Below are 14,403 nucleotides of genomic sequence, written 5' to 3' on the forward strand. Positions count from 1 at the left end.
CAGAGAATACGCCAGGAAATAAGACTTATTCCAGCAGAGGTAATTGAAAACGTTCAACGGGAAATAATCCTTTGACTAAAAAAATGTATTGAAGTAAACGGACAAAATGTTGAACATTTATTATAAATTAATTGTAATTTAAATAATGTTTTATGATTAAACATTAATTTTTTTTCATTTATCACATTTCAAACGTCATTATTACGAAAACCGCTGACTTTAGAGATATGTTATACAAAAAGTGTTCAGAATTCACCGTACAATTCAAAAATGGCTAATATGGAGGATATTCCATTAAAAAAATCAGTGATGATTGCATATGTTTTTCTTCAGACATCCTGTATACAATTTTCTTATGTCAAAAAATCCGCAACTAAAAATACTAATCGACGTGTCCGAGCGTTTGTCCACAAAATAATTATCTGAATTTTAAACGAATTTGTTCCTTTCATCATGTGTAAAAACCACTACTGGGGACGTTAGTCCAGTGTAGTGCCAAGAAACCGTAAAATAACGTTTATAAGCAGAACATTTTTACGTAAAATAAATATAATTTAAAGTTAATTAATGTTATTTTAACGTTCAAATTCTGACTTGGCAGAAGCATTTTATTTTTTCAAATATATGGAGTTTATATCATACTCTGTAGATATATATTCGTAATTATTGCTAATACTTGCGATAGGTTTGGAACAACTGGGCTCTGGTATGTGGTGAGTATCGACTGCAGAACATTTCTTACATAATGAACAATAGATCAAGAGAATTACCACACTTGCCAGAGAGAATACAACGAAAACAATGACATAAAAAGCGATATATAAATGAAATCGGACACGTTGGAGCTCAGTGTTTAATTTGTCATTGTGTTTTCGTTGGTACTTCATCTCTAAAGCATTTAAAAATAATTTTTCGAAGATTGTTGCGAATTTCTGATCAGAGTTTGTGTTGTAAAGCTCATCGAAGCATTTTCCAGTTAGAAAATCGAACAAGTCTTGTTTTTCTTGGAAGGAAAATCCCAAATAATCCGTCTTTGAAGAGGGATGTTGCTTGCATTTGATATAGGTTTTTTAGTTACTATCAGTCCTTGATGTTGAGTTTCCCATAGGTCACTAGTACTAAGATTACATTTTTTTATTTGTGAAGATTTCAGTTCCAAAGCAGAATAATTGCCATACAATTCAATTATAGCGTAACGCTTCTGGTTGAGCTTGAAATAATACGAGTCCGAAATATTAATTGTTTTAAAGTGGTGACAATGAAAACCACTTTGTACTTGCCACATGACGTCAATGTCTTCTTTTTCATCGTGACAGAATCCCGAGCTGTATCGGCAAACAGTGCCCGATTTTAGCACTATTTCGTCTCGTGCAATATGTGCTTCTGCGTCATATTTTGTGAGCACAGCGGATATAGCTTTAAGCAATTTTGTGTTATTGTGGCAAGAGTATGTATATGGGAGCCGTGTATTGTTACTATGCGGAAAACTAAATTTATCTTTAAACTTTGCAGTTTTGTTAGAAAAACATTCCAGGCAGTTCTGCGTGATGTCGCTATACCGGTACGTCGAGCTGCCGATCACTGTAAACTCAGGGATCCCCGTCAGACAGTTAGAGCAGATATCACTGTCGCACACGTTCTCCTCCAAATACTGACAGTGATACACCGTAACATTGACCGTAGCTGTTTGTTGGTACACGAGAAAAGGTGACCTTGACTCTGATGACGTTATTTTTGGTCTTCTGCAGTGGTCACTTAACTCTGCGCAGACGCCCCAGGAAAGCGAAATAATAGCCCAAGCCTGCCATGGTAACCTTGAACAATAAGTTTAATTAAAAAGCTATACTCGACTGCCGAAAATATAGATAGTGATTCATACATAATATAGAAACACTATTACCGTAAAGTGTATAAAACTTAAAATGATTTTTATAACGGTTCAATATTATTTGCTTATGTTAAGTGATGTGCCGCTCTCTTTGCACATCGATAGGATCTATAACAGTCATAGACTGAGTTACACTGAACGCGATTTATTTCCTATCTCTGTCTATCGCACTTATTACAGATAGGGAAATGCTCTTTTTAGTGGGTGTAAACGGACGTACGTAGAATTCGAGTTAGCCGTAGTTAGAAACGTCAAACTATAAGCGCGCGCGAGGGTTTGCATATTCCGTGACTATAGTAAATTTATAAATTAAAAAAATACAATCGGGACGTTTTAAAACGTAGGAATAATAATTAGAATGGATCAAAGTGCCGGTTGTAGCAAACGGTCTGTTGCTCATAAACGCCCTAACCTATGCGATGCGGAATTAATAATGGTAAAAGGTGTATAAAGGAATTCGGTCGCGAAATTCTAATACAAGTGTAAGTGAAGCTGTTGATATGTGTAGTTCGTTGACAAAAGTATCCGTTGCTACTGTTTATCGTGCCATAAAAAATAGTGTAGAAGTGAATCCAAAGAAAAAAAAGTGGAAACACGAGGGAGGAAGAAAATAGAAGTCGACGTTGACGTGAAATACTCCATACGTAGGAAAATTCATGGATTTTTCTTTAGAAATGAAATACCAACGATATAGAAAATTCAAGCTGCAATAGCTGAAGATGAGGATATTCCTAATTTCTCTGATAAGGTTCTTAGAAGAATAATGCGTGACATGAATTTTCGATATTTGAAACGGAATCGGAATAGTATGCTCGTTGAAAAAGAAGAAAAATGGTGGTATGGCGAAGAGAATACTTAGAAAAAATAAGAGAACTTCGTGCATCTGGTAAGAAGATATATTACATGGATGAAACATAGGTAAACGAAGGTCATACTATATCAAAAGTTTGGCAGGATGGTAATGTTAAGAGTAAGAGACAAGCATTTTTAGATGGATTTTCTACTGGATTAAAGGCACCTTCTGGAAAAGGACGAAGATTGATTATAACACATATTGGAAGCGATACGGGATTTTTAGAAAATGGTTTGCATGTATTTGAGTCACGAAAAACGGGAGATTATCATGAAGATATGAACAGCGACGTGTTTGAAAAATGGTTTGAATATGTTTTATCATATCTGAAGACAGGAGCAGTTGTTGTGATGGATAACGCACCTTATCATAGTAGAAGAGTTGAAATGTTACCGACATCAGCATGGAGAAAAGGAAATATTATGGACTGGTTACAATCGAAAAATATTGAATATACAGAAACCATGATAAAAGTACAATTATTAAAAATTGTCCAAAGAGAAAAAGGTCAATACATTAAGTATGTAGTGGATGAGATGGCCAAAGATCGAGGAATTCGTGTACTCCGTTTACCGCCATACCACTGTGAATTAAACCCAATTGAGTTGGTTTGGGCACAAATAAAGAATGAAATCGCACGAAAAAACACTACCTTTAAAATAAACGACGAGAAATTATTGTTACAGGATGCTATTAATCACGTCACTGCTGAAACATGGTGTAAGTGTATTGGACATGCACAGAAAGAGGAACAACGTATGTGGGATCTTGATAGAATGGTAGAAGTGTTCATAGAACCAGTCATTATTCATTTGGGTGAAGATGATTCTAGTGATAGTGATAGCAACAGTGATATGTGAAATATATAATGTGAATAATGTGATATGTAAGTATTTAAATATATTAATAGTGATTATGTGGCAGTGAAGTGAAAGTGTGACAGTGATAATATTCGTGAGATAATTATTATAAAATATGTAAGTATCTACTTAAATAAATATATTAATAGTAAACATTACAATATTTTGCGGCGGCGTAAGCCGGGTGGTGGTGGGTTATCGATGCCCAAGAGGGCATCGTTTTATAGAAAACACTTAAAATTTAAAAACAAAATGTTACTAAAATATTTTTGAAGTTTTCTCGATAAAACCTCTAAAAATAATAGATGTTATGTTTTATTATATTTTTTCCATATTTTCTACATCTTGTTGCCTTTTACGTATACATGCCTATGGATTTTCGATCCCCGATCCTCCTTACTAGTCCAAGAGCTAGCGATGAATCACTATCTATATTTTCGGCCGTCGAGTATAGTTACCCGTAGTACACACGACAAACAGTCGGTGGTCGATTAAATTTTGGTATACTCTCGTTATTATACAGGGTATTCCACCTAAGAGGGATTCTTCTGTAACTCTAGTGTCTAAACCGTAAGAGTTATAGCTGTTTTACATTGACAATTTATTCATGAATAAATTGACGAAGTTCTTCATGTGTAAATTCACGAATTTATTGGTAAACAGTGTGGTTTTACATTGCTACAGGCTTTGTCAAGTTGTTTGACGTATGAATCAGTTTTACCAATGAATCAAAGAAGCAAATAAATTTCAAAAATGTCACCTTTCCACTCATAATTGTAGTGATACAACAGCGTTACCGTTCTGACACATATTATATAAATATTAGTTTTTGTAAGTAACAAATCAGTAAAAACAATGCAAAACTAGTACGACGCCACACAATTATTTACATATTCCAATAACATAACCTCATTACTGATCTGAGGCTGGAAATCTGTTGGGTTGGTACTTCTGAACTTCACGAAGAAATTGACGAAAATTAGAACATGCTCTAATTCGTCAAGAACTTGATGAATAAATTCATGAAGTTATTTGACAGCAGATTTGGTGCATTACACTTGTCCAATTTCTTGATGAAGCGACTTCATGAATTAATTGATCAATAAATTGTCAATGTAAAACAGCTATTAGATACCTGCAGTTTTCACAGTTCGTGTTGCCGTAAATTACTCTATCTTGTCATCTGTGAGCAAAACGTGTACGTTATTTAGACTCGGAGACACTGAGACCTACATTTAATAATCTTACGAGTTGAAAAACTTTTTTCTTCAAATGGAATGATTCATATTAATTGTTATGGGCGAAAGCAAAATTGAATGCCCTTTCGACTGATATGAGGATGTCCATACTTATCTTTAACAATTTTCTAGAAAAATCAGGTTCTTTTCTAAAGTCCGAAAAAGTAGCTACCTATGTAACAGCGTCAAGAAGGTCTTGCAAAACTACTTTTCTCTCACATTTTATCAAACCTGGGACTGACAGTGTCAATATTTACTGGCATGTTTAAAAAGTGGTTTGACAAACAAAAATAAACCATTAACAACAACTAAAACAAAACGCAAAACGAAACAAACTGAAACTTGGAACACAACAAGGAGAAGAATACTTAGACTGCTGATTTACATCAATCGCTCAAAGTGTCCTCCATTTTGATTAATACACAAACGAATTCGGTTTTTAAAAGACTATTCAACATTGGTCAGCATGTCTGGCGTAATTTCTTGAAATGTTACTGTAATGCGCTGCCACATATCTTCCACGGTAGTTGATGGCGTAACGTAAACTTTATAAATCCCCATAAAAAGAAGTTGCAACTTGTCATATCTGGACACGTTGAGGGCCAACTCACTGGTCCTCCGCACCCAATCCATCTGTTGGGAAAAGTTTCGTGTAAAAATTGACGGACCGCAGCGGTATTGTGGGTGGAGCACCATCATGCTGCATCCACATTATTCGAAGTGTAGACAAAGGAATGTCGTCTAATAAATCTTCTAGAGTGTTTATTAAAAAGTTTAAATAAACTGCTCCAGTTAGATGCTGGTCAAAGAAGAATGGTCCAATGACATGGGTTCCCAAAATTACTCCCCACACGTTCAATGACCATCGTTGGCTATGAGTTGTCTGGAATTGGTAAGGATTTACTGTGTCATAATAATGACAATTATGACTATTAACGAAACCATTTTTATGAGAAGTAGCCTTATCGTGATTTTTTTCAAAAACAACTGAATATCTCGAATACGGTAAGTTTTAAACATCATGTACATAAAATTTACCTAATATTATTACCCAAGGAATTCAAAAACGCAATAATTTACAGGGTGTTCCATTTAAAATAACAAAGTCATGTCCCACATGGCCCACATAATTCCAGACAACTTTTATTAAAACCATTTTTTAATAAATTTTACAGTTACAGAGTTATAGAAGAATCCCTCTTAGGAGGAACACCCTGTACAATTTCGAAAAAATACGTCGGCCGTCAACTGATTGTTGTGTGCGTTGCTATTTCATCACATATGTAGTAGGAGCAAATTTTCTGGGTTATCTCATAATTAGTTTGTCAGTTTACATCACCAGTGGGCATGGGAGTTGCCAGAATTTTTTTCAGGGGTGGGCAAAACAAAAATTCGTAATATTAACTACCTACTTATTAAACAACAGTTTTATTTGAAAACGTTAAAATAAATCGGTTGCAACGCTATTGGATTCAATCGAAATCTTATTTCAGCACTTCTGGCTAAACCTTGACAAAACTTCTTTTTCAAATTTATTTTTTGCTTCCAAAATGCTCGACCGACAAGTGGATTTTCCGTCATTGTCGACCGTTCTTTCTTATTAATTTTTTCATTATTAAATAACGAAAATATTTGATTAAAGTTTTATTATTATTAAAACTTAAAACAAAATTAAAATTAAAAAATAACACGTGTAAACATTTAGTTTGAAAAAAAAAATACCGGACTCTATCTAAGTCGACGCCGAGGTCGGTTAAGCTCTATCATGTCAGGTTCAAGGTCATTTGAAGGTCTAAGGTCTTCTGTCTAAAAGTTATATGAATCTGCAACTTCATTTTCTTCATTCTCATCTTGATTGGTTCCCAAAAAATCTGGGAGCTTTTAGTGAAGGACAAGGAGAAAGAATGTACCAGTATGAGTTTGAACAAAGATATTAAGGTGTTTGGGGGAAGAATATGTTAGCAGACCATTGTTGAAATCTAAAGTGAGGCACAAATAAAGCACATAAAAAAAAAGCGATTCAAAGATCATTGCAGGAACAACGTAAGCGTTCTCGCCCAAATTTCGATTAATACACTTATGCTGAAAGAAGCGAATTAATGTGTTGAAGGCCTTCAAAAGTTCTTTTTTATTCTAGTTTTTGTATAATCTCGCAAAACCGAGGGGGGATGGTAGGCAGAAAGGTAAGAAGATAAACTGACAAGGAGGCAGACAGGCTGTCAGTGGACATTTAGACAGAGGGTGGCAGAAAAATAGACAGAAACATTTAGTCATTTAGTCACACAAGAAGATAGACAAAATTGTCAGGTACCCAGTAAACTATGGACTGGCCCTAGAAAGAGAGGTCAATCGCGCTGATGTGTGCAAAGCAGATGAAGCAGGCAAATACCGGTAAAACAAATAATGGTACACGGGTATACCGGTACAAAATACCGTAAACAAAGCTTAGAGTAAAAGTTATGTAAAAGATTCTTGGGTGTGATTTAGTGTATGTGAAATATTTGTGAAAACTAAATATGTTGCAATTGAGTTCAGCGATCAATTGCGTATGAGACTTTTAAGTGGAGAAAAAATAAAATTTCATAGGTAGTAAAGAGGTTATGATGCTATCAACATTTTTATACGATTCGTACTTTTCGCATCTTTCTGAAAATAATAACCAAGTAGAGTTGTCTCTGATGATAACACATTTGATTATATTATTTCCCCCATCCTCAAAATAAAATGTCATTTTAACGTCAAAATTTTGCCCCCTTAAATGTGCCACTCTTCAAATTATTTTTTATCGTCAAACTAAATACATATAAATAAGCAGTTTTAACTCAATTGTGCTTATAATATGCTTCAGCAAAACTTCTCTTTAATTAATATGTTGAAAAAGAAGTATCGATATAGTTTTGCAGAGCAAGATAATATGAACTATTTAAAACAACTACTTCAGAAGAGCTTGCAGTAATTTTAACTGATTGAGCTTACGATATGACGAAAATAAATGGAGAAATAGATAAAGAAGGCGTTATAAAAACTATTTGGAAAATTGTAATTATGAATATTTTTTAAATATGTATAATGAAATATCTTTGACTTTAAATTTCTAATTATTACAATCCCCATTAATACCTCCCATTTGTACAGAAATTCCATATAAGCACATAGTCTTATTCATTAATAAATAATTAAAATTACTGGTACAAGTATGTATTGTTAAATGAAGAAATATTGAATTTAATTCAGTTTGAGATAAGATAAAGAATTTTTAATACCATTAGTGTAGTTTTAATTATAGAATTAATATATCTAGCCCAGTCGGGTTGTCATTTAACCGGGAAAAAATTAGGGACCACAATTTTATTGTTCTAACCTTTAGGGAGCGCCAATAGTAGTGTAAATTCAGAATCGCGACTGAATTCCACCCCTGCATCAGCCCCCATCTTGAATTTAAGGAAAAATCGTTTTTGCTCAATATCTCGGCCATTTTCAACTTTACAACAAAAATGGTAATTACTTAAGTTGTTGAAAATGTGATTTCCTACAACTTCTTTTATTACAAATTTTAACGTGCGATCGATATTTTTCAAGTTAAGGGGGAAAATAGCGACAAAGTATAATTATTGAATTATCTCGTTTGCTATTGACTATACGACATAAATGTACATAAACAAAGTTGGAAAGAATTATATTTTCTACAATTTTGATCTCTTTGATTTTTTCGCTACTACCAAAATTTAAGGTCCTACGCCTATGGCAAGCCTAACTAAACTCAAGGGATCAACATTCCATAGGCCTGACGTCTCCGTAAGCGTAGGACCTTAAATGTTGGTAGTAGCGAAAAAATCAAAGAGATCAAAATTGTATCAAAGAGATCAACAAACAAACGAGATAATTCAATAATTACGCTTTGTCATTATTTTCCCCCTTAACTTGAAAAATATCGATCGCACGATAAAATTTTCAATAAAAGAAGTTGTAGAAAATCGCATTTGCAACAACTTAAGTAATTACCATTTTTGTTGTAAAGTTGAAAATGGCCGAGATATTGAGCAAAAACTATTTTTCCTTAAGTTCAAGATGGCGGCTGACGCAGGGGTGGAATTCAGTCGCGATTCTGAATTTACACTACTATTGACCCCCCCCCCCTAAAGGTTAAAACAATAAAATTGTGGTCCCTAATTTTTTCCCGGTTAAGCCCATTTTTTGTCTAACCCGACTGGAGTAATCTACACATTTTTAATGGAATGTTTTGTCTTCTAATCTCTTTATATTATTTCTATAAAGTCTTTGTAGATCAGAAATTCGTCGGCTGTCCCTTCCGCCGTTCATCAGAATATAATTAAAAAAAAACCTAATTAATAATTTTAGAAAATTTTTAACTTAACCATATTTTCAGTGTAGCCACCACACATGAATGTAGTTAAAGTCATTTCAACTTCATACGGGAATACGGCCCATCAGAAAATGGGGGTAGTATAGCTAGCTGATTGGTTGAATCTCCCACAAAGCGCCTACACCGGCCGCATTTGCGGTCGGGGTAGACGACGGATGGGGCCCACCTACGAAGGCTGTCCAGGTCTACACGAGATGAGGCAGGATAAAGAGGGATAATCCCCCTCGATCCCAAATCATTGAGGCCAATTTCTAGCCATGGAATAATGGCGGTTGAATTAAATGTAACGCGCTACAGTTGAAGTTCTGTAAACAAAGCATAATCCCGCACTAGCTCTATCTCTCTTGCACACGTCTGTGCGATTGCTGTTTATATAGGCAAAATGACAGTTGGGCGAGTCCAGTAGTTTATAACGTCTATGGTACATGGACAGAGAGAAAATACAGGCGGTCGGTAAATACGGACTAACAAGCAAACAAACAAGTGTGCAGGTAAACACACAAAAGTAGGCAGGTGAGCATTCGTAAAAACTTTTCCAATTTTTTTCACATCCTATTCTTACTTTAAACTTCAAATGACCTTGAACATGAGGTGATCGAGGTAAACCGACGTAGTATTCAAACTCAGCGACCCACAAAACCTATGTAGGTATGAATTTTTTCAGATTTTTTCAACCACCTTTTCTTAGTTTGACCTTCAAATGACCTTGAGCCTGACATGATAGAGCTTAACCGACCTCGGCATCGAAATCAGCGACCCCAAAAACCCCTACGTATCGTTCAGTGTTTTTTTTTCAAACTAAATGTTGACCTGCTTGTGTAATGGAAAAAATAGTCGCCTCAAGAGATATGAATCATTTAAAAAAAATCCGGCCGACGATGATATTTAAACGTCAATGTAATAATTTCAAATAAATAAAACAAAATATATATAATTTGAAGAATAATTTAATACAAAGTAATTCATATTTATGTCGGGCGATGTGACAAAAACGTTATGCTTAAAATTATTATATTTCTCAAATTTAAAACTATAATAAATTAAAATTATTTTAACTTAAATTTATAATTTTTTGTCAGCAGTATTATTCTTAAAATATTTATTTTTATTTTTTAAATTTAATCGTGGACAAGCGCTCTAGTCTGCCCCACTGTAGTACTCTGAGTACACTATTAAAGTAAGTGAAGTACACTGTTGAAGCATCTAAGAAATCTGTAACATTTAAGCTTCATCTTCCTCTTTTGGTAAAATGTCTTTTTATTAGTTTACACTGAAAGAAATCATCTAAGTGGGGCACATTACTAAGATATTTTAGCTACAGTGAGTAAAATATTTGCAAGGGCAACAAAATAAAAAATGTCTTATCCCTATTCAACAGCTCATTTAGAATTATATTTTATTCAGTTGTCGATATATTTCAAGTGAGTTGCTCTGCTTAGTTAAGTGAATATACTTTTTTTTAATTCATTCAATTGGAACTAGGGAGATTTTATTTGTAACAAATTAAACTCAGTGTAACTGACGCCTAACTTAAAATTTTCTAGAATAAACCGAAATTTGTCTCGGTGCATTTGCGTGTATGTCGATCGTTTACTCCCATTGTCTTGCACCAAAAATTCCCTCTTACATCTATGACACACTTAAGATCTCCCATTTAAAATGATTTGTTGGGGTTATAAAAGAAAAACCGGAAGTTATATAAAAGTATAGCGTACGCCACTGATGACTGTAGTAAAATTCGTCTCTCATTTACATCACAAAAAACGAATTGAAATACGATGCGTCGTACTTATCATAAACTGACGCCATTATTTCGTAGTATGTTCAGAAACCGTCTTGAATAAAATGTTACAAACTATTTAAACTTACATTTCTTTAAAGGTTGTAGAATGTTTCATACTGTGTTGCACTAGAAGGGAACTGTGTAACTGCTATTTCATTGAAATACGATTTTGTTGAGTCGATAAATTATCACCACGAGCCACAAAGCGGATACAAAATTCTAATCACACTGCGACCCTGTTGGTTAAATTACATAGGTAGATTATTTTCGGTTGTGAAAAGCGTTCGTTTTATTGGAAAATGATGATAAGTTTGCTATATAAATTACGTACTTTATGTCCATTCCACTCATATTTTCCGTATGCAAAGTGTGGGGAAACTGTAAGTGAAAAATTTAGGGGGATGATTCTACTCTAAAAAAATAGTAAAAGTTCCTCAATGAGTTGCATTGCCTCAGTTTTTTTTTATTAATAATATTTTGCTAATACCTTTTTATCAGCAAAATCACTTGTTTCAAATTTGGTAAGACACATTATGGGCAGCAATTTACACCTACAAAATTGTGGAACCCTAAAGGGTTAAAATGGTTCTTATTGGTAACAAAATTTACCGTCCAGGATTGCAAAATTCTCGGCTATGCAGATGCTAAAATGTACACAGGTTATTGTTTGCGTCGTACATCGGCAACTCTTCTCGTAGATGCAGGTGCAGATATGATGACATGGAAATGGAAGAGTGATACTGTAGCATCAGTATATGTAGAAGATGGTATAATGTCCTGGAACAAAATATCTCGTTTAATAGCATGCAGAAGTCGAAAGAACCAGTGATGAAAATTTTTCTGAATTGATTGTGAGGGAAAATGAACAACATTTATTCGATGGCAAAGAAAATTTAGGAAGCTTTTCTGGTGTTACTGTTAAAAGTTCCTTTCTCAAATTGTACTTTCGTTTTTAAGGACGGTTGTAAATTATTTTTGTTATTAATTTAAAGCAAATTATTGTTATACATACATCAAATATTAATGTCAATAGACTTTGTACTTTCATTTGTCTACTTCATTACAAGGCACATTTACTATTCTACCCCTGCAGAAAAGAAGGGTCCAAAATAGGGTCAAAATGTGTACGATAGCTATATTGCCTAAGTGAAAAACAAATACATGTGAGTAAGCCAAAAATTCGTAATTTTTTTCCAATAGGAAAAAATCAACAAATTTCTGTTGTCGGTATATGCGCATGGAGCATATTTAATTATGAGAATACCAGTCTCCTGTCGCGTCACTGTTTTCACGTAAATAATAAAGTAATATTTCGGCGTAAGAGTAAATGATTTATTAATAAGGTCCATGAAAATATTTTTATTTAAATAATTTCAAATAATGTTTATAATTACCGCATCACTTAAGTATATTTTCCTGCATTAAGGGTATTTGTTGATGTAATTAAATCGTCCTAAACCATTCATAGCATGTATATTATGATACAAATGTGAGACAGTTTGCTATCTGATATCATCGAATTATATTTGTACATCGTTACGTTTTCCTGAATACTGAGTTGCAAAATAAATTATTTGTTGTGTTACTTAGAGCGAGTTTATGTTGGTGGACAGTAACCTTCCCCACAGAAGAAAAAAGTGACATTCTACTGGTTCATTTTCTATTCACGAGCGGTTTTGAGAGGTGGTTTTGGCGTTAGCCTAATGGAACTGTATCGAAAATACATGAGTTCGCATGCTTATGCAGAAAAAAATAATCAGCCTCAACTACCGAAGGAAAATGTACCGTTCAACCAACAAACATTAACACTTTCGGAAAAATGCCTGCAAGTATCTCTAGATACCTGAAATTAGAAAATCCAAAAACATATACAGGTCATTAATTTCGCAGATCAGCAGCTATTTCTTAGCAGATTGTGTCGCAGGCATTACTACTTTGAAACGCTTTTGATGGTTGGAAAAGCGACAAAGCAGCTGAAGTATATGTCGAAGATTCTCTTCAACAGAAAATCAAGATTGGAAAGAAAATTTTGAACGGAAACATCTCTGCCTCTACTACTGCTTGTTCTGCGGTTGCAATAGCAAATATTAACAGAATGCCGGCTCACAAAGAAAATGAGCACCCTTGTGTTAGTTTTGGTAGTGGAAATCAATTGCACAAAGCATCTTTTGAATTTAATATAAATATTAATAAACGGTTAATTGTGTTTTGTGTGTAATGTTCATGATTTAAATTAGGTATAATTGTTTTATTAGTCAGTAGTGATTGAAATTTGATTTTAGTCACTAAGAACCACCCTGTACAACATCTACAAATCTGCAACAGTTGAACAAAAGATTTCAATAATTTATTTGCCATGTTTCAAATGTCATTTATAATTCTATTAAAATATCTAATTCATACCATACAATCTCTATTTAGAAAAGATGTGTAAACCACATTTTTCTTTCTTTATGTCCGGCATACTTGAATCCGACGTGAATGAAGCTATATTGAAACTAAAAGAATCTCATACTTTAGACTGTTACAATATAAACAGCAAAATAATAAAATCCATAATTGCATACATAACACAGCCGTTGACTATCCTATTCAATAAGTGCATAATTCAAAGTAACTAAAATTATTCCTATGTTTAAAAAAGGTGACACTGATATCACAGATAATTATAGACCGATCGCTATTGCTCCTTACTTGTCCAAAGTGCTAAAGATATGTTGTCATTAAATCTAGAATCTAAGCAGTTGCTTTTTGGCGAGCAGTACGGTTTTCGCAAGAATAAGTCAACAATTAGCGCAATAGCTGACGTAATTCGTACAGTGGTTGACGGCTTTAATCAAGGCAATGACTTATCTAAAGCTTTCGACTCAGTGTTTACTGCCATAGTTCTTCGTAAACTTGAGTTCTATGGAGTGAGGTCCAATGCATTAAATTTGTTTGCGTCTTATCTTACAAACAAGAGAAACAGTTTGTTTGTTGCGAAGGTAAAAATTCTAGTATTGTTCCTATAAATAATGGTGTACCGCAGGGGTCTGTATTGGGGCCTCTACTTTTTCTTGTTTATTTTAATGACCTTCCCAGTGCTCTCGACGGTCATTGTGTATTATTTGCAGATGATACTACGATCTTATCAAGTAGTGACACATATTTTAATATTTCCTTATTTGATAAAGCTAATGATTGGTTTTCAGCAAACAAAGTAATGTTAAGTGAGTCTAAAACTCAACACATGAACTTCACATCCGTAGACGCACTATTAGCTCTGCGCCAATGAAACTGCTAGGCTTAATGCTGGACGATCACCTAAACTGAAAAGCACATATTGACATTTTCTGCTCAAAATTATCTTCTCAAATATTTTTATTACGACAACTTAAAAATTGCTTGCCTGATAATA

At 34.0% G+C, this 14,403-nt stretch overlaps 1 protein-coding gene across 1 annotated transcript; it reads right to left on the reverse strand.

Moving 5' to 3' along the window:
• Positions 1–256: 256 nt before the first annotated feature.
• LOC108907751 lies at positions 257–11,138 on the reverse strand. The gene is made up of 2 exons (XM_018711546.1): positions 11,093–11,138; positions 257–1,814 (listed from the first exon to the last, which is right to left on the reverse strand). Exons 1-2 carry the CDS (start codon positions 11,119–11,121, stop codon positions 977–979), a joined length of 867 nt encoding a protein of 288 aa, XP_018567062.1. The 5' UTR covers positions 11,122–11,138; the 3' UTR covers positions 257–976.
• Between the last annotated feature and the right edge of the window lie 3,265 nt (positions 11,139–14,403).

This window comes from Anoplophora glabripennis, unplaced genomic scaffold (genome assembly GCF_000390285.2).
Source record: "Anoplophora glabripennis isolate ALB-LARVAE unplaced genomic scaffold, Agla_2.0 scaffold393, whole genome shotgun sequence".
In the NCBI taxonomy this organism is placed as follows: domain Eukaryota; kingdom Metazoa; phylum Arthropoda; class Insecta; order Coleoptera; family Cerambycidae; genus Anoplophora; species Anoplophora glabripennis.

Coding starts and splice junctions, on each gene's coding strand:
- LOC108907751 (XM_018711546.1), bottom strand. CDS start 11,121: ATGAAACATTCTACAACCTTTAAAGAAAT. Junction 1,815..11,092: donor TCTACAACCTTTAAAGAAAT/GTAAGTTTAAAT, acceptor TTATTGTTCAAG/GTTACCATGGCAGGCTTGGG.